The sequence below is a fragment of the Argiope bruennichi genome, chromosome 8 (assembly GCF_947563725.1).
Source record: "Argiope bruennichi chromosome 8, qqArgBrue1.1, whole genome shotgun sequence".
Classification (NCBI taxonomy): domain Eukaryota; kingdom Metazoa; phylum Arthropoda; class Arachnida; order Araneae; family Araneidae; genus Argiope; species Argiope bruennichi.
The window spans coordinates 103,066,498-103,089,064 of NC_079158.1; the positions used below are offsets into that span (position 1 = coordinate 103,066,498).

At 26.3% G+C, this 22,567-nt stretch overlaps 1 protein-coding gene across 1 annotated transcript in view; it reads left to right on the forward strand.

The window, feature by feature from the left end:
• The window catches only part of LOC129980998 (homeobox protein Hox-A1-like), a 68,064-nt gene extending 52,370 nt beyond the window's left edge, over positions 1 to 15,694 (forward strand). Inside the window, exon 2 of the mRNA XM_056091573.1 lies at positions 11,184 to 15,694. Coding sequence (XP_055947548.1) covers positions 11,184 to 11,599 — 416 coding nt within the window. The 3' untranslated portion in view covers positions 11,600 to 15,694. The remainder of the gene's footprint in view (positions 1 to 11,183) is intronic.
• The last annotated feature ends 6,873 nt before the right edge of the window (positions 15,695 to 22,567 follow it).

Below are 22,567 nucleotides of genomic sequence, written 5' to 3' on the forward strand. Positions count from 1 at the left end.
ATGAATGTACGCGAATTCTGAAAACAATACCTTTTCTTACAGTGGTTTAAACTTTGACTACATGCCTTGACTCGAACAAACGAATAGCAGAGTTAAAGCTTCGTAAAAAAGATTAGTAATATTGAAGTCCCATTTTGGTTAAAATCCAATTTCATGAGAGTATCCGTTTTAAACCCATGATTCAGGGATTATCAATAAGAAAATGTCATCAATCCTCTTTGTTGATTCATAAATGATGGGTATAAAACATATTTCAATTTTTTTTTTGGTATGCTCATTTTTAAGAAATGTAAATTGTAGTTTATATATTTTTGTTCTATAATGCATATGCTACGGTAAATGTAATAAATTGGTGATTCTGATTAATCATCGGTAATTTTATTATTATCGGTAAACTTGGTAATATTAATTATCGATAAACTTTTTAAATGTGCTAAATTAATGAACATTTATCAAATTTAACGATTATTTTATAAAATTCCCAACTCGTAATGGGGAATGTAATAATAAAAATTCAATTTTCAATAACTTTTTAACCAGCATTTACTAACTTTTGCGACATATATAACTTAACGCTATTATCTATTAATATATCTTTTCTAAAATATCTAATGAAAAAAGTAAAGTACAAAAGCGCAACTCTTGTTCAATTTTTTTAAAAAAATTGATTCATTATTGTAAAGTTTAATAGTCATTATGTTGTTCTTCTGATTCTTAACAGCGAAATTTTTAATGTTATTTGAAAATATTCATTTTCTTTTTCTTTTTTTTTTTTTTTTTTGGAATAAAACCTCTTAACGCCATAGAATAATCTGAATTTATTACATTCCCCATGACGAGTTATACAAACTAACCCATAAATTTGATAAATATTCAATAATCATATAACCACCAGATTTAATCATATTTACAGTAACATATATAAAGATCTTACCTGATAATTTAAATGTGTGTTTAATTCAATTAAATTTCGATACAGTTTATTTTTGCCTTAGAGATACTCGAATCTTAACTTGGAAACATTGGGAATTGATTGGACAGTACCGCCAGTATATTAAAGTACATATCATATTTAAGCACGTTGAAATAGAAATATCGCATACAATTTAATTATTTTATTAATTAGGTTATGCAAAGACATCAAATTTTCACTGCTGTTTCTACAGCTACGAATTTCCTTATAAATCCCTCGAATATTAATTAAAATTCTTGGACGACTTAAAATGGCAATCATATGACTTGAAATGTAGTGACCTTGTAACACTATACGGCGTTCAAGGTCAGGGTACTCTGCTGTCCATTTTTCTGCAGCTGCACTATTTGTCATAAAGTTTCCAACGGATGTATCTTAACGGATATACCACACACGACGTTCGCGTGGCTCAGGAAATGCTTGGCAAATTGGTTGTAGGTTGGTCTTTTACGCTTGATTTTGAAATGTCATAATGTAGGACAAATGGGGAGTTTCAAGATATATGGGTTGAAGGCGAATTCTTCGAAGATGTTGCCAAGGATAGAAAAATTTTCAAGAAATAGTGATATTAGTATTGGAGCTGCTATTAACGGACTTACAAATATAAATATGAGTAAGTAAAATTTTTATTAATTTTAGATAGTGTTTCTCATATCAGTCGAAAAATTTACGAGAATTTCAGAATAAATCCATTTAGTATAAATTGAATAATAAATATTGTTGACCAGAAATCTGTTTATTATTTACTAATCGAATTAGAATTTGTGACGATTAACATTAAAATGTTTTCTTTGAAAAAAAATTAAATTCTGATAATGATATTCATATCATTAAACAGTCTTTTCCTAAATCTCCCGTTTTCTCTTATAGCGTTAAGACAAAATGAATCTTAGTAGTAAAATGAAATACCTTAAAAAGGTACGAAAGAAAGTTTTTGATTATAATATGTACATCCAGCAGATAAAAAAAATTTAAGGGAATTAAAATCTAATTGAAAGCATTGTTGAATGATAAGGTTTTAGGCTTAATTCGACTATCTTTATTAACAGAATATTTATATTATTTATGCAAACTATTTGTAAATCGTGAAGAAGCATTAAAAAAAAAACTAGTATTTTTTTTAATTAAAAAATATTTCATTTTAAATTACTGAACAGGAAAAATATTTTAAAATCTAAATTTCTGAGCTGTTTATTTTCAACCTCAACAAAACAATGCAGCTTTTATCAAAATTTTAGAAAAAAAATTGAGGTTTCCGAATACCAGAAGGAAGTAATATTGATATATGTAAAATTTTAGAAAATCTAAGAAATTATTAATGAAGTTTAAGAGGATATGTTTCTGACATTTTCAAAGACATTAAACGAAAACGTTTTTCAAAGAAAAAGATCAACCCTAATGTAAGATATATGAATTCTCGCAAACTAAAATCCATTATTTTATATAAGAAACTGTGTATATATATTCATTATAGGTTTATTTTATAATGCATTATGAATATGTATCTGTTATAAATGCATGCCAACTATGAAAATGCACATTCTGAAATCCAAGAAAATACAGATGAAGTACCGAAAATAATATTGTAATTAGAGAAATCAAATTTCAATATATCGTATAACATGAGTTTTGAAATATACGTGCTTCAGCTGTAATGTTTTTAAATATCTTTTAACATGATAAATCGAATAATATGTTTTTGGATTTGATATATTATTATAGGCTTATAACTTAATATGAAGTCACATGATATGCATGTTAAAAATTTAAAAAAAATTCGTCTGTGATAACGTGCGCTAAAAAAAAAAAAAAGGACCGTATTTAATACCGTCGCTACGTATATGAATGAAAATCCAGAAACCAAAACAGTGAAAAGTAATGCTATAAAATATATTCCAAATATTTTTAAGTTTATTAAAATTAGGGGAAAAAATGTATGAAAACAAACAGGTCATCGTGAAAAGCTTTTTCTTTTTCTTTAATTTTAAAGTAATGACGAAATAAATTTTGGGGAATAATGTGCTCTGAAATTATTTAGAAAAGATGTTAAAATTCAAATAAATTCTTAATTAAAATTCTGAAAATCCTTTTCTTGGTGAAACACTACCTACTTAATGAATTTAGTGGAATTATATATCTGATTGTGGATACCTCAATTAGGTTTGGAAGAAAAAAAAGTTTTCTCTAAAATTTGCGATATATTTTGGAAAATATCCTATTTTTTTTATTATTAAGAAATTTTCTAATCAATATTTTTAAAAACAGATGCCTAATTCTATTTTGTTAATATTTCTGAGGTTATAGAAAGTTTTCAAATAATTTGAATGAAATATGGTTGACGTCTAGTATTTTCAAATACATATGATTTCGAAAAAAGCAAACTAGAAAAAAAAAAAGGTTCAAAGAATCAAACGCAGGAATAATAAAAAATTAAACCAGTTATTTTTCGTAACAATAAGTGAGAGGGTAATAAATTTCTAAAATTTGATTGATTTCATAGTTAATAATTGCTTTAGTTTTCACTTGACTATAATTTGAGTTTCAACTTAGCTATAATTAAAAGTAATATAAAAATAAAAAAATGGGTTATTTTATTGTCAGTATAAGTGTTTATTATTTATTTCTTTCCTCAATTCTTTATTAATAATAATAATTTTAAACCATTTAAATAAAATATTGATTGAAAGAAATCATTTGATATAAGCAAAATTTTTAGAAAAACGAGTTAAATAAAAACATTTACTCAATCTTTTTAAACACTACTTTTTATCTGAAACAAAGCAATATTCTAAAAAGCCTAAATTGTAACTTGGGGAAATAAAAGTGTTTTTGTAAACACTTAATCGGGAAATATTAAATCCGGTTACATTAACGCATTTCACAGCTAAATTTAAAGCTATTTTTTAAAAATTGTTTTATTTGGGAAATTTGATTTACACGCTCAACATATCATATTACTCAAAATAAAATAATGGGAATTTTTCTTCTAATGTACTGCAATCCCAGGTCTATCAGAATTAAAATAAGCAATTAATTATGTTGTAATTTTGGAAAGCTAATTTTCTTTCTAAAAAACTGGGTAAATTTGTTGGGTAGAAATTTAAACAGAGACAGTGAAATGATAAATATCACAAGCAAAAACAAAAAGTAAATAATAACATTTTTCAAAAAAGTGCTTTACTTACTTCGAAGCAAAAAATTTGGTGACTTATAGTAAATAAAATAAAACAGTAGAAAAGGGTCTACAATACCGTATTTGTCAAAATGATTTTGTCTGTTGCAAATTATTTCTCGGTCTGTTTATGAAATTTTCAAAAAAAAAAAAAAATCCTATACAGGCCCAGAGATAATTTTAAACACAAAATTAAAGAATTGGCATTATTATTTAGAGCACAAGTTGTTTTAATCATGTCAAAACATTATACCATACATGGTTTCAGTTTTAAGGGTCAATTTACGAGTGCATAATTTAACAGAACATCATAAATCAAATTTTAAAGATCAAGGGTCTTCCTTAACGCCAATTAAAATTTTAAATATATATTTCAATGACAAATTTTCAATAAACTTAAATTTAAGTCTTCAAATCTATATTTCATAATAATATATATTTGTGCGCCTTGCGTTTTTGTTTCAAAATTTATTTTGGCAAATGCTATGTAAATTAAATGACTTCATTAAAAATAATTTAAATCGTACAGCGCCGTGATAAGGGAATCTTTTAATTGAAAATAACAAAGTTATTGGTATTATAAATTTCTATTTTGTTTATATAATATAACCAAAATTATTGTGCACCGATTAGTGCTAAATTAAATTGAAATTAAAAGTATTTATAATTCAAAATAGTAAACATTATTGTCAAAGATTTAAAACTATCTGCCCTACCTGCCTCTAACCTCTAAGTGTTTTTTACTAACAACTTTGTAATGTACTCATTTGTTACAAACTTGAATACAAAAAATAAAGAAATTTAAAATTATTTTTTTGTATTGGTTTTTGCTCAATATCAGCGGTTGTAGAAAATCAATCATGGAGGTCCCCATGTTTTTTTACAAATGACATCTGTGTAAAAAAGCATGGTGGTCCCCATGACTGGTGTTCTCCTACCGTTTCTATTGAATAATTTACTACTATGTAATATAACAAAAACCTTAGCCACAGCAACGAGTGGCCGGGTCTGCTAGTTATACTATAACTCTTTCCTAAGCATCGTTCCTTAGTTAACTAAAATCAACATGTTAATAAAGGTAAACAATCTCTTTTGTAAGTAAATGTTTCACAAGTCTATTCTTTGAATCATTTTCGGGTTAATTGACATAGATATTCATTTTGAATATAATTGCGCAAAGTTGTGAAGAAGTTTTGCTAAGTTAGGCTGAACTGCTCGTACTTGCTTTAAAAAAAACTTTTTGTTTTGTCATTTTTATAAATATATATAAAAAGGTAAAAAATCATTATTGGAAAGAAATATATAAATAAGAAAAATGCTAATCGAACTTTGAATTATATTCTGCAAGGATGTTTGCATTACAAAACCTATTGTATAAGCAACTGAAATAAAATTCCTGTTGACTTCTGAAACAGATAAAAAAGGGAGGGAATGCAGTGAACCGAGTAATTAATGTTTATTTTGCAACGATTTGTTTTCAAAACAAAAAAGAAATATTTACTATTCTGTTAAATAGAAACATTTATAACTTTTTATATGATGTTATGATGTAAGCAACGGAATGTTACTAAATTTCAAACAATTTCAAAAGTTGTTAAAATTATTTATAAGGTTGCCTCTTTTCATATTTTATATTCATACTGTTGTTGCTCATATTTCTTGTTCTATATTGATTAAACTGTTTTAGATTTATTTTTGTGATATTTCTGGCAAAGTTAAACTTTGTAAAATTACAATCACCTTTGTAATAAATACGATATATTAAATAACTTTTGATAGAAAATCCTTTTAAAAATACTACGAAGTTTTATAACCTCTACATAAATATCAGTGAAAATAAATATATTAAATTTTATTTGAATACCAACTAAATCATTGTTTAGAAAAAGTTTCGTATCAAAAATGCTTTACGAAAACGACCTTATTTTCAGTGATTTGATTAATCAAGACTATCTTTAAATAGACATAATTATATTTCTGTGGTATTTATTAAACTTTTAGGGTAATTCAAAACCTTTGAAACTGAAATAATCTAGTCTCCGGCAGGTGAAATCGAAAGCCGTTATATAAATTGATGTGGCAGTTAATAAAAAATTTGTAATCATTTGTCATTTTTTCAAAAAAAAAACAATTGAAAATAAATTATAGATTCAGCTATCACATTATAATATTGAATTCAAAATAAATAAATTTCCTTTCTTAAAATCGCATTTTGAATATTTATAAATGTATTTATGTTTCAAATTTATTGGAAATGTATCGCATTTTAAGAACTTGTAAGCTTGGCTTAGAAACGATAGCAGATTTCATCATACAAACGCAGACGATTATTAAGAAATGCCAGTCTACTAAATGCCAAATCGTTATTTTAAAAATCAATCTTTCAGTAAATTATATCATATAGGAATCTTATACACATAATGCAGTCAAGCCCGACAAATTAAACATAAAACGTTATGGCACTGCAAGATTTTGGATTGGAAATTAGAATTTTACTTTTTAATTTTTTTGTTATTGATCTTTGGAAAAATTTCAGCAATGTCCATCCACCATTTTCCATGGGATCTAACAAAGAAAAAGTTTAAAAGGTAAAATATTTCCACATGCAAATTATTTTTGCCTTTCAAGGCATATTTATCAAAATACTACATGGGATCTATATTCGTGCCCTTAACTTCGCAAAATCGATTATTTTTATTTCTTAACTGGAAATATCAATATGAAAACTCACAAATTTGGTTTTGCATGTTAGTTTTGAAGAAATTTGGTGCGTGAATAAGAATATAAAAACATTTTTTATTTATTCTTACGAGTAATAGCAACGAGATTAATAAAAGAATAAAGAATCGCAAGGTTATAAGAGAGTTTGGTAAAATTATATTTGGTAAAATTCGAACTGACAAAAAAAAAATTTTTAGCAATCTTAAAATATCTCTGAAGCAATAGGTAAGAAATTATGAAAAACTTTACATCTTTGTAACAAAGTTTTATCGTATATAAAACGTTACGCTTCAATTGTTACATTATCTAGTATTTTGATTTATACACCAGGTAATCTTTTTACTAAATTTTGAACCGATAAATCCATGCTCTTATTTTTGCGTTTTCAAATTGTATAAATAAAAGAAGGAAAAAAAACCGATGAAATAATAAATACATAATTTGTTTCAAATTATTAAAAACTTTCTTTAATATATGAGAATTATATCTTGAATAGGCTTTCATATTTTATTAATAATTCTTAAAAAAATCTCAGTCAATTACTTATTAATGTTAAAGCAAAATTTCACGATTACATTTGAATCGTAATTGATTGTTCTTTAATGGAGCAGTATTGTTCTACAATAGAAAAAAATTATCAAATAATCAGTAAATTTTATAGTCAATAAATAAAATAATTAATTTTCATATTTATTTATTATTATTATTATTATTACTTCTCTGCATGGAATTATTTTCGAAATTTTACTAAAAAATTTATCTGTTATTATTTTTAAATTTTCACATATTTGCGCGATTCTTAGAAGGAAACTAATTTTATGAGCAAATGGATTTATTTCATCCGCTTTTAAAATAGGAAGGATTTAGATATATGAATAAAACTAATGCTAGTATTACCTTTTTTACTTCTCGCAGATGAATTAAAAAATGTATTCATCAAAAAATTTGACCTCACGATTTCGACGAATTTTATACTCTCTTGAATCGGAAAAACATGACTTTGGATATATATTTGAATCTATGAACATGACTCAAAAACACTTTGAACTATATGATAGATATTTGGTTAGTAAACTTTCATTAAATGTGCAGATTTCTTTTAAATTTTTTAACGAAATCCATTCACAGGAAATCTGTCTGTATGTCCGCGTATAATAGAAAGATCTAGATAGTTAAAATTTGCTGTACAGAATTTAACATCCCCAATGTAGTTTCGCTTCAAATTTTGAACTAAATCTACCCATAGTGGGTTTCTACTTTTTGGAATCATGTAAATACGTCCTGAATCTGAAAAACATGACAGGTTTTTTATTTGGATATATGAAAATGACTCAAAAATAACAATATGGTAGATATTTGGTTAGTAAGCATTCATTAAATGTGTAGATTTCTTTTTAATTTTATAACGAAATCCATTCACAGGAAATCTGTCTGTATGTCCAAGTATAACATAAAGATCTAGATAGTTAAAATTTTCTATACAGAATTTATCATCCCCAATGTAGTTTCGCTTCAAATTTTGAACTAAATCTACCCATAGTGGGTTTCTACTTTTTGGAATCATGTAAATACGTCCTGAATCTGAAAAACATGACAGGTTTTTTATTTGGATATATGAAAATGACTCAAAAATAACAATATGGTAGATATTTGGTTAGTAAGCATTCATTAAATGTGTAGATTTCTTTTTAATTTTATAACGAAATCCATTCACAGGAAATCTGTCTGTATGTCCAAGTATAACATAAAGATCTAGATAGTTAAAATTTTCTATACAGAATTTAGTATCCCCAATGTAGTTTCGCTTCAAAATTTGAACTAAATCTACCCATAGGTTAACCATATGTGGGTTTGTACTTACGAAATCATATATAATATATAAATTCAAAATCGCAAATAATTGGATAAATGGAATTTAGTGTACAGTTTTAAGCTCTAAAGTTTAGATTTTTATGACATTTTGAATATTTCAATCGGTAAAAGAATAAGCCGTTCAAAATGTATATTCGGTCTTCTTTACTATATTTTGATGAAAATAAAATTAAAAAAAAAAAAAAACTCCCACATGCGGAACTCGTAAAATAAAAATCTAAGCATCCATGATATTGAAGATCTTCAAGGTTTACAATTTTATGCTTTGAGGAAGGGAAATAATACTTATTAAAGAGAATGCCATTGAAAGTCTGTTTCAAGCAACGGGAAGGTATAAAATGCAATTCTTATCTAATGTGTTTCCTTAATTGCATGGGTAGATACCAAAAACCCATCTACGGATCAGTAGGTACTAGTAATTTAACTTTAAACAGAATAAAAGTATACATTTAATTTGCATTGATACCAAACAGGAACTGTTTAACAGTTAGAGTATTCGTTTATTGCTCCAATGACCAAACTGGTCACCGATTCAGGCATAGTAAAGCTAGAAAAACCAAGCAGTTGAAACATAAACACATGATGAATGCATAGGTAATTTTGAGACGTTTATTTGTATTATTGGAATGTAATGTAGCATTTTGTTATTGGAATGTAATGTTCACCGCCATTTGTTTTTAGAAATCTATTCAACTGCAGGAGGAAAAACCTAAGATTTTTTTTTCCCGTAATTCATTATCTATGATTTATATTTGATTTCTATTAACACGACCAACTTCCTGAGTTTTTCACTGAAGAAAAAGAGTGAAATTCCGTGGGCCTTTTCTTGGAACTATTTCAAACAGATCGTTAATCATTAGCTATTGTTGGAATCGATAGCAACAGTTTTTTTTAAAAAATTCGAAATTCTTTTAGAACCCTCTTCTTTTAAAAATCAGAAAAAGAGGGAAATTTTGCTGGGCAATTAGGTTTTACGAAAATAACGAAGCATATAGATAAGGTTGATATATAAACCACAACAAATTAGAAAAGTATTTTAAACTTCTGACAATAACTGGATGGGAACTTCATTGCTTTTTAATTGCTTTTTTAGACTAAAAAAGTGTTTCATTAAAAAACTCTCATTCTTTTTCTAATTATCACCCAACATTTCCTGTAACTCTGCTTGAATTTTACTTATATAGTAAATCACCAAAATATTTCTAGAAAATGCCATATAACATTTTTTTTATTTGCACTTAATCCAATTGAATATTAGATCTTATTTTTGAAATTAATATAGAGAAGTTGAAATAAAATGGCAACAAAGAATATAATATAGAATTTTTGTCCGCTTGTAGTTTATTATAATTCATTGTTTGTAATCTTTCCATGATTCATTGTTTTTTTAAAAAAAAGTCTCATTTTTAAGATTATGGCACGGTTTATACGTGGAATTCTTTATATTTTCATTCATATTGATGAAATGTTGTTCCATGGTTGGCACAATTCTGAAGTAACCGTTCAAAACAATATATTTAAATATATGTTTTCCTCATATAACGGATATTTACACCAAGAAAAAAAAATTTCCTTTGTCATTTTTATAATTAAAATATAAATTCACAATATGATTATTCATTTTTTTAGTAAATAATCTAAAATATATGAGAATGGGGAAGAACTGGTTCATCTCCTGCATTCGAGATTGTTCAAATAGCCTTAAAAAAAAAAAAAAAAAAAAAACATACCGACAGTCTACCGGATGAGTGTAAGGTTCAGATTAGTCAAAGTGGCCTGTTAGTTGAGTTTGGCTATTTTTGATTGATAAGTAGTGGAATATCTTTCTTTGCTGGAATTTGATATTTCTCAAAACAAATATCTAACCCTAGAATGCATGATTTTTCTTCTTCTTTTTTTTACAAAAAAATACATGTTTTGAATACCTGCATATAATTCAGGAAAATAATATTCTAAAAAATTTGCTTATTTTTTTCTGATGAAATTTTAATAAAACAATTAAAATGCGTCAATTGACTACATCACGAAGTAAACAATATCCCAGGGACATAAATCACATTAAGACAAATCTGCAATAAATTTTCGTATTTAACAATATATTTTTACAATGGAAATAAAATATTTTGGTAGTATTTTAATGATAGAATTATTCATACAACAACCATCTCGGTATTTTCTACGTTCCCAGTTTAAATTTAATTCTAGTTCCATTCTTGCCATTTATTGATAAGTTTTGCAAATGTTTATCAAAACGAATTTAAAAAAAAAAATTCCAAATACTCATTGTCATTCTTTGAAAGAATCATGTGAAACTTATAAATGGCAATAACAACATGTAGCCAAATGGCTACACGATGCATTGTGGGGTTAATACAGTATTTAGAAATGTATTTCTCATTTGTTGTTTCTTAAGTTTTATTCTGATTTCTAATTTGTTTTTTCTAGTTCCCAAGACGGAATATGGTTACAATACAGGAACGCCCACGTCCAACCCTAATACTGCCAACTTCTCCGGAAGTTCATCTATATCCGGTAACTCTAACCACAACGGATCAGGGTCTGGCAGGACAAACTTCACCACCAAGCAGCTCACCGAACTGGAGAAAGAGTTCCACTACAACAAATATTTAACCCGAGCTCGTCGAATCGAGATTGCATCATCCCTTGGACTCAATGAAACCCAGGTCAAGATCTGGTTCCAGAACAGACGAATGAAACAGAAGAAACGCATGAAGGAAGGCCTCGTACCCACTGACATAGGGTCGACCAAAGAGAACAGTCCCAACTGCAGCACACCGACCCATCACAGTCCTGGTAGTGGAGCAACGTCTCCACTGTCATCAAAAGATGCTAATCAGTGACCAAGGGTCTCTTGACTACTTGACTTCGATTTTCTGTCGTCAAGCAAGGACCTGTACAGAAAGATGCTAGTGAGAATATAAAGGCGATACAATGGCAGGATTCTTCTGCCTAGAGACCCCATATTGTGGATAAGTACTGCATCTAATGGGGAAAAGGGTTCCTATTTTTTGTAAGAATTTTTTTGTGTTAATCCGTCTACCATAAACGGAATGCTGTGTGGGTTGCAGTTTGAACCACCGACTATTTCATCTCTTAGTGTCTTCATACCATTGGTACCAGACCTTAAAGCTGCCTCCCCTTTAAGAAATCTCTTCAGTTTGTATTACTTTCTTCCCTTTTAGTGGTAAAAGTTGTTCAAAATGTAGCGATAAATGAAACCTTTTGAGTGAATTCTTTTACCTTTTTATGTTAACAAATATTGTTGTGGCATAGTATGAAATCAGTAGGAAGTAAATTATTTTGGAAACGAATCATATTCTTGTGGAGTTTTGTGCATACACTGAAGAAATTACAATGTACGCAGCTTTGAAAAATATAGATTTATTTAAAGAATTTTTCTTTATTTTAGTGACATTAATATTTGTATTTTTACAGCGTTTGTTGAAAATCATGATCTCAGTTAATCAATTAAAGCTTTAAGCTCAAAAATATTAGCAAGGTGTATATATATATATATAAAAACTAGTTTTAACAGCTGGAAATTCGAATTTTAAAATTAACTTTTAATATGAAGATTTCGCTAAATTTTTCTTAAACAAGAAATTATTTATAAAGATATTAGAAAAAATCCAACTTCCAAAAAATTAAAAAAATATATCGTCAGAGTAAATTTCATCCCCTAAATATAAAATCATATAATGTTTTTAATAAGTAAATTAAAGTATATATGATTTGTAGAAAGCATATGTACTTCTTTTTCATTCATTTTTGTAAATCGTTATAGCTTTCATAAGCCTTAATTTTACCTTGAAGTGGAGGCAACTTTAAGTGTATTAAAGTTTGAAAATGCTGTCATATTTTAGATGCACATTGATGCGTTTCCTAAGCCTTCTTACTGTACCAGATGTATATAGTATATGAAAATTATTTCCATGTTATATCTAAGGATGTTGCAATACATAGGTTTGTCCTCAAGTGTGGTTTAAAGGAAGATAAATGGAAAGAAAATTGAAAGAATGTATATTATGTGCTTTTTATATATTTTTATGTATATCTGTAAAAGTACAACTCATTTAATATTCTCTAATTTTTTGCTTTGATATAATGATGACTAAGCTAACCATTTTTAAAAATAAGGTGTAATTTTAAGGAAATGCAATTTAATTTCGCTTTTATTTGAAAAAAAAAGACAAATAAGATAGCTAATTTCAGGTATAAAACAAAAACTGTCTTCTAATCTATTTATGTATTTATTAAATTCAGTTTTTGTAATATCAGTTGATCCAATTTGAAATAACTACCTCTTTTGGTGTTTAAATATTTTATTGCAGGGATTTTCTATATATTGATTCAATTGAACCCAATCGATCTATATTTTGAACGAAGAAGGACTTACCAAAGACTTTGTCTTCATACATTTTTCTATTCCTGACTGCATTTAAGTTAAAACGTCAAAAATAATTTAAATTTAATGTCTCCGTGTGAATGTATGTCTTGAGAAAAAGATTTCACAACTTCATATATGACAGGATTTTTAAATATCCATGTAAATTTTAATATTTTCTCAGATTCTATCAATATAAATGATCATGAAATCTATGTATCTATGTATGAAATCGCACACAAATTTAACTTTATTTTACAAAAGTTAATTGAAATATTAGATTACTGAAATTTTTCTTTATTTAAATAACAATTACATGAAAATTGCATTAATATTAAATTTACGGAATACTTGTTTTTAATTTAAAAGCATGACACTAATCATTAAGGCTTTAAACTTATCAGAAAAAGGAATAGTTTAAAATAACAAATAATTTAAAATATATTTTCATGTATGCCTTACTGTTTTTAAAGAGAATATTTAGAAGTACAATCAAATTCATGATATTGTAGTCCATCATTTAAGTTCATAATATGCAATGAACTTTGAGCAGCCTTTGGACTTAATATGCGCTTCTAGAAATTTAAAAACTATAAAAAATTATGTAGCAAGAAAAAAAAATCTTTTGAATATAGTTTTATAGCACAGGAAACCAATAATTCGAATTACAAAATTTTAATTACTTTAAATTGTACTGGGATTATATTAAATACCATTCGATTGAAGCAAATATCATTGTAATAATACCTTGGTTGTCGTCATAATATTTCTCATAGTTTTATTCAATGTGTATTCTTTTTATGTTTAGTTTTCACTCGGTATCAAAAATTTTTTTAACTAATCAAGTTTTTTTGTTAATTGCATTAACCAAAATCAGGCAATCAGAAAAATAAAATAATTTATTAATCTTGTTTGAACCGAATTTCAATTGCGGATAGACCTTTAAAAGAATGATTTTCGTATGCAGTTAGCTGCACGATAATCGTGATTTCTATCATCGGTAACGAATATTTTTCTACCAAAATGGTGAATGCCGATATTTTTTATTTATTTATGTTTTTATTATTTTTATTTCCCTCACTTTGTTCAGTGTTTCGAACATCTTGAAAAATAGTCACGATTAATTATAATTATCACGTTTTCGGGTCACTGAAGCCGACTTGCAAAATGACTGATTTTATGGGATTGACGAATTGGAAAAGAAACAAATAGAGACAAAATTTGGAATTTCCAAAGTGAAATTGAAAAATTTTATGATTTTAAATAGAACTTTTTTTTAGTCGAAAAATTTATTTTATAAATGAAAAGCAAAGAATTACTAACTTCCCTCCATTTACATTCGTGTGTTGATTTTTGCAAACGACAAAATAAATAAAAATTAATAAGGAAATATGATTCATAATAACCAACAGATAAAGATAATTCAGACGAAAATAAGTTGAATTCAGAATTAAAGGCGAAAACCAGGAATAGATGTAACTTTTTTTAATTCATTCATCATAAAATCGATGACAAACTATAAATTCTACAAACATGTTTTTTAGTATCAAATTATAATTTATATTTCAATAAAGATTTTTAAAATCTAAATTTTTATTTTAAATAACGATTAAGAATAATATAAAAATTACATTACAGAAAAATAATAGATTAATCGAAGATTTTTTTTAAAAGAATTTTGTAAGTTTATGTGAAATCGTTTGCTGTTTGGCTTCAGAACTAAAAGCAATATGATTTCTTCTGTTAATAAATGACAGTTAAAGAGAGAAAAAAAAATACTTATATAGACTTTACATCAATAACCAATCTTTGACACTTTCTATTTTTGAATTGTGAAATTATTTATTATTCATTTGAAGGTTAAAAATAATTTTTTATATATTTATGTATCTGTTTTATCTATATTTCAATGAATATTGATAAAAATTAATATTTCATTTGAAATAAAAATAAAAAATAAAGCTAAATTATTTTTTACCGAAACAATAATAAATAATTCAAACGGCTTTCTTAAATATCTTTGAATTATATGAAAAATCATTTGCGATATGGTACTCAAGCCAGAAACAATGATTTACATTGGAAAGCGATCAGTTTTTAATCCTGTTTGTCAGTATTTATTTTTTAATTTAATAAATAAATAAGAATAATTTATTATTTACTTAAAGATAAAAAAATAATTGCTCACACATATATAGTTACATTATCAGAAGCAAGGAAACACTTCTCTGAATTTTAATTATCAATTTATTTATGTATTTATATGTGGATTCAGAATGTGAATTCTTATTTCATGGATTTGTCCCGGCATTCAAGCTATGTGAATGCTACATAATAAATATTGGTGTGATAAAAGCTTATAAAAATGTGTTTTATGAAATATATTCTCTGTACGATGTCGCAGCTTTAAATGAAAAATAACTTTATGGTGAAATATTGTATTTTTCTATAATGTAAACATCGATATATGAAAGTATATGTCGTCTGCATCAACTTGATATGCAGATGAAAAGTTACCTCAATACTTCTACCGGCCGATTTGTAAATTATAAATAAAAACTATGGAAATGTCTTTTTAAGTCTTTTCATTTATAGTTTTCCTAATACACAAATTATAATTGCAGTTATTTTTCAAATAAATTTTATAGCATTTTTTAAAAAACATCTGTATATTTGTATATGTTTAATAAAAAACATATTATACATTTTAAAAATATAATATATAATTTATAAAAAAAATTCTTTTTCGCATTTGGTAACAAGACTTTCATTAAACTTTTAATGGTCTTCTGTTAATGTTATGATTTTATGTCTTATAATAAAATTGGAACACTTTCAACTGCTCTTTAATAAATTTTATCTTACAAATGGAATAAATAATTTTGGTTTTTAGAAAAGAAGAATTTTTTTTTTCTCTAAAAGTATTTTCTAAAATAATAAATCATTTCAGTTTAAAAGAAAAAAAATTAACAAAAATCCCAAGAGATAAATTACATTTAAACTACTCGAACATTTATAAACATTATAATGACACAATTATTAAGAATAAGTGGAAAAGATATTATCAAGGATCAAAATAAATTAACTTGATTATTTCAACAAACTTTACACATCTTGTAAATATGTACATACAATTATGAAATCCAGCAAATAAACAAATTTTTGCATTATCTAATTCTAGACGAATTTATTTTAGAACAGTTTTGAAAACGAACAGGTGGTTGCACGTATTTGCAGTTAGGCGTTTTTGACGTAACAGACGATTATCATTTTTATAATCGGGAGCAGATACAGAAAAAATTTATTAAAAATAGCCAAAAAGAAAATAAATAATGCTTTAGTATATAATTTTTATTCATTACATGTATGTAATTGGCTACAGACGTTTCCTAAAAGCAGTCAAAATCTTGGCTCAGCTGAACCGATTAAATTAGAATTTCTTAATTTAACATTTGAATTTTTTTTAATCCAAAATACTTTTCAAGGTCTTGCTTTCGTTGAAAATGTATAGAGGGAAGCAAAACAGTCAAATTAAAGATAATAAACAGTTATTTTATAAACTTATAAAATATACCAATCCCCTAAGAATTTAATTTTTTTTTTTATTGTTAACAAATTGCATGAAAGATTACTTTAACCTCGTAAGAAGTTGAGCTCCGTGGTTTAAGAAGTCAAGATTTAACTTGATTAAAAAATATGAAATGATTCTTAAATTTAAAATCTAGTGTTTAATATACAGTGCACTGCTCGGGATTAAAATCCTTTCATATATAATATTTTTAAATAGAAACTGCTTTTGTATAAAGTATAATACAGAAAACCTTTTCAAGATACTGGTATTGAAAAGAAAAATGTAAAAAATAAAAATAAAGTTTTAATTTTTATTTTGTTCAGAAAATTTTTGTTAACGTCTCATTCTAAGGCAACACTAGAGTTGTTTCAGAATTGACATTGTAATTTTACACCGAAATCAGACGTCAAGGACGGCACTTGAGTTGTCACCTCTTCTCCAAACTTCCACACCACACTGAATTGTCTAGAAAAAGAGTACCTATAATTTTTTTTATTTCAAAATCATCTGTTTTAAATTTTTAAAAAATTAATAACAATTGAAAAAAATGTAAAATATTGAAATCATAATCATTATAAAAATTTTAAATATATATATTTTTAAATATCCTTTTTTTCAGTTTCTTTGGGGAAAAAAGAAAAAGGCTAAATAGTAGTTAATTTCACAGAACCCGAAGGCGTTGTTGTCTTCATATTTCTGTTCATTTACTTATAAGAATTTTCTTGTTTTGTGCAAATAATTTAAGCCTTCTTTTAGGTATAATTAAATCACTACTTTGAGACAAATATAAAACCTGGAGAAAATACACATATTAAAATAAATTCCAAATTCCAAAAATTATGGTGGAATAGTATAAAGTTAACATTAATATTAATGTGTTTAATTTTTGAAAATTAATTAATTACAACTAAACGGAATATTGTTCAGAAATGAAATTAATATAATTGAAATATCAAAATTTTGTACTTTAAGATGATTTAAAAAATATTTCTTATGGAATAATTTTCTTTGACTTTATTGTGGCAAAAGAAAGTGAAATCTTAGTTAATTTCTAATTAACTGAATATTTAATTAATTCTTTGAACCTTGAAAGGTTGATTATATATTTTTTTCTTGTTTTAAAGTGCGAAAAATTCGGTTGAATTAAATTCAGTTGCTTAAGAGGAAATGGAAAATACATACACAGCCACAATCACATTTATTTATGTTAAAATTGAACGGCAAAAATAGGAGGTTTTTGTTCACAATGAAGTAAATAAGTTCTTTTTTTAATTTAAGAATTCACCTATACTTTTGTTATTTTAAATGCAAAAGCATCATGAAAAGTTTAAAAAAATTACAGCTATTCTTTAAAAGTAATATTTTTGTCTTAGAACGCATTCAGAATCCAAGAAATTGAGGATCGAATAGTTATGAGACAAAATAAAAGTTTAAATTGGTAAGATACAGGAATAAAACGAGCTTAAAATGAATAAATGTTAATGAAATAAAATTGACAAAAACTATTGAATGAACATTAAGGCAACTATAAATTAATTCTCATAATTTCATACCATTAAAATAATGTAATTCAGACACGAAATCAGCATCTCAGAAACACAAAAAAATGATAAACTTACTTCCATCAGAAAGCTAGCAAGGAAAAGTAAATTTAATAAATTACTTGATAAACCTTTATTTAAAATCAAAAAATAATTTAGAAAGACCATAAAAAAAACTTGAGAAAAAAATATGAATTTTTCATCAAAATTAGTAAAGATCATTTTCTACTTTTTGCTGTGTTTATTTTGATTCCGGAAATCATTTATTAGCCCAAAAGATAACTCGAATGAAATGTAAGCAGAACTTGCAATAATAAATTTAATTTTCTACTAAAAGTTTTATTTAATTATATATTTTAAATATTTTTATTAAATTACATATTCCAAGGAGTTAAAAAAATAACAATACCTCACCTTTGTTCATATTAGAATCATGTCATGTTTATATACAGATATGAAATCAAATTTCAATAATTTTCCTTTTTTATTTATCATATATTAATTCAGAAACATTAATTAAAATATCTAATAAATAATTGATCTAAATATTCCATTTTTTTTTGCTTGCAAATTTATTTTTCCCGTCGTTTGCCAACCATTGAACTTAAGATATAAATTTTGAAACAATTTTTTACTATATAAATTTACCGTCTGAATTTACGAATTCTGATAATACACTTGCGGTAAAAATCGTCTGCAAAATAATACAGAATGCTGAAACAATTTATTTGAAAGAAACGAAAAACTTTGCAATTCAAATTTTCACAGATTCCTCTTATCTTTTTTTTTTTTTTTTTCCTATTTCTTATGAAAATAATTTTAGATTAAAAGTAATCTTTGTAAAAAAAAATAAAATCGACAGAATATCAAACGCCAAAATGAAAGGACTCTTTAAATCTGAAATACGTAAAGGTGATAATTTAAATTTAAAAATAAAAAAGCCGCAGTTTTTTTTACCCTACTTTGCACAATCATTTCTATTCTAATATATTTTTCAAGTTTCCACACGTTTGTCAATGAATTTTAACGGAATAATTTAATAAAATAAAAACAATAAATGTCATCTTGAAGATGATAATTCATTATTAGACTTCATGAGGACATTATTTATTAATATTTAATGACGTTAATAATACATCTATTTCTCTAATTTCAAAGCCAATACATTTTGGCTATGTTGAAAGTGAAGACCAGTGCACATTAAATATAACAATTTTTTCATCAACTTCATTTTTCAAATGGGAAATTTTTAATGAAATACTTTATGAAGAGCTTGCTGTATTGCGACAACAAGTTTTAATTAATGCCGATTTCAAACAAGTGATGATAGAAACAGATTCAAGATATCGATCAAATCCTTATGCTTAATTCGATGCCTGTCAAAATGAGTAATGAGAATTAGAATATAACTCTGAATTTGACCACTTTTCTTTTCACGTATTGTGAATGATTCTCAGATGAAAATCGTACTGAATAGTTTTCGAATCAAATGATACAGTTATTATTATTGTGTTTTCAAAGCTCTTCGTGATTTAATTTAATTGCAAAGAATTAAGCATAGAGGAAAAAAAAAAAAGGTAAAGATTCGTTTATATTTAATACGCTCCAATAATTTGAAAAATTACTGACAGAATAATTATTCAGAAAATAGTCTCTTTCGGCGACCAACTGGCTTCTTCTGGTATATTGGTTATAATTTTATTTAAGTCCTATCGATATAATTAGACATTGGTTATATAGATATATTGGTTATATCGATATTATCAGACATTTACATTGTCCATGATTCCACTAAATTATCAGACGGTGGAATCATGGACAATGTAAACAGCGCATATGTAAGAAAATTTTAATTGTCTTACATATGCTTTGTTTAGTGTGTGCATGAGATTAGTCTCATGACATCAAAGCACTATTAACCCTTTATACTCGGAAGTCTTCTCAGGCACCAGTTAAGACGATGCAGCATTTTGACGTTTTATTTATATATATTTTATTGTTAAAAATACCTAAAGAGTGGTAAGACGATGCAGATTAATTTTTCGGGGAAATTCAATTTAAAACTGTTATATATATTTGTTTTTCGGTTTAAAAACAATGATATGTATTAAGTCCTTGTACTAAGTGAATAATTATGCGTCGAATTACTTTTCCGCGGGAAAAGGGTTAAAAAATAAATGCCCGTAATTGTCTACTCTTAAATGTCCACGATACTTAGTGTTGTTTCACTTGTTTTATTCGTCTTGTAAACTCTACATATATTAAATAGAATCTTTCTTTTTCTTAACTTTCAACAATTAAATAAATCACACGATTAATTGATGAAACAATAAAAACAATTTGAATTTTCTATAAGGAAAACTAAGCTAAAAATATTTTTAAAAACTGCCAAAATTCAGGGAAAATTTGCACGATTATTAAATTAGTATTAATAAAAAGATAATTTTTTTGATTTCGTTACAGCATAAAATTTATTTTTTGTGCAGTTATATTTTTGGATATCACAGATAACTGGATTTTGGATATCACAGTGCACTGGATTTTGCGTTATCACAGATAAACGCAAAAACGTAGCTTAACTTTAATTTATTGAAATTCTAATTAAAATTTGAAAAAAAAAATTACTCTGAAGTACATGCTCGCACTCTTCAAAGTATATACGAGCCAAATTTGGTGGCTATAGGTCAAATGGTCTGGCTTGTTCAACGCCAACACATACACAAAATTATCTTTATTATTAGTAATCTCTTATAAATAAACTTCTGCAATATTAATATTTCACAACATTTTTATATTTGTATTCTAGACTTGACAAATTTAATGTACAACAAAATAAAATATTTCATTTTCAAAAACTATAGAATGTTAAGAATATATTGTTTCTCTTCAACCTTAGACTTGATTCGCAATCAGTACTTAGGAAATTATATGTAAAATTAGGAAAAAGCTGTAGAATTTGAAAAATTGCAGTATTGCTAAATTTTTCTAAAATCTATAGTGATATTGAATCAATTTTAACAAAAAAATATAATAAAATATGTTGAAATATCCTCATAGAAAAAATTAAAACATAAATAACTTTTTAAGATCTTTTTTTAAAGAGAAAAAAAAAACAGTTGAATAAAATTTCGCCATCTATCCAATTACGAAAACTTATTTAGCAAACTGGACCACCTATTTCTTCAAGCACAAATATATTAGTTAACTTCCGAATTCATATCACAACATAGAATACGAACATAATTATGACATTTGCAATCTATGTCATTTTTTTTTCTTCCTTTCTTTTATTACAAACTAGAGGGTTTTACTCCCTGCTGACTCGCTCGCTAACCCCGACGTTCGTAAGTTTTTAAACACCACTGGTCATTTGTTCCTTGCTGGAAGCTTAATCTTTCCATGATGTCAACATACATTTCCCGATTGGCCTACTTCCTATTCAAAATTTAAAGCCCCTCAAAGAGAGCATTTTTTGTTTACATCTCCAATATCTAAATATTGAATAAAATTTTCACATTTTGCCGTCAACGTGGCACTATCACAATCAGCTTTTCTTTTCAAATTGGCAGATTCTCGCTCGGTCTTTCTATGCATTTTTTCTTCATCTGATATGGCTGGAAGTCCCATTACTATTTTAGTAGTAGTAGGACGTGTATTGCTTAGGGCTAGGACGTGTATTGTAGATATTCAGTTATGTAGGGTTAGGACGTGTCTTGTTTAGATATTCAGACAATTGCTAGCCGAGAGACACAAAAATTATCGGTACTCGAAAAAAAAAAACGGAAGGCTATTCATTAGTGTTGTGACAAACGGTATGTCTAAAAGTAGAATTTACAAATAATATCGTTTTAAAATCATTTTGTGTTTGATATGAAAAAATTGTCCTCACGGTTGAATATGTTCGATTTTCAACACATCAAAAGCCAACTGTAGAATAGAATCCAACTGTAGATACCAATTAAATAGCTTAGTAGGATATCTTAGAGGATAGCAGGATAGTAGTAGACATTAATATTTTTTTTCTTCCAAAGTAGAAAGCATTTGAAGTGACGATTTAGCATTTTCCCTAAAAGTAGAAAGTGAAGTGACGATTTGAAAACAACTGCTAGAGCAGATTATTCTAAATATGCTATATAAGGTTTAGATGGTAAGAATGAGATCATTCTACCACGTGCAAAATTTTTGCAATTGTAGATCATCTTCCACAACAGAACCATGCGTGTTCTGGCGTTGTTGTCGTGTGGAATAAAAGCATAATCTGTTACAGTAGCACAGATAGGTATTCAAAATGTTATTTCTATCGATTTCAATA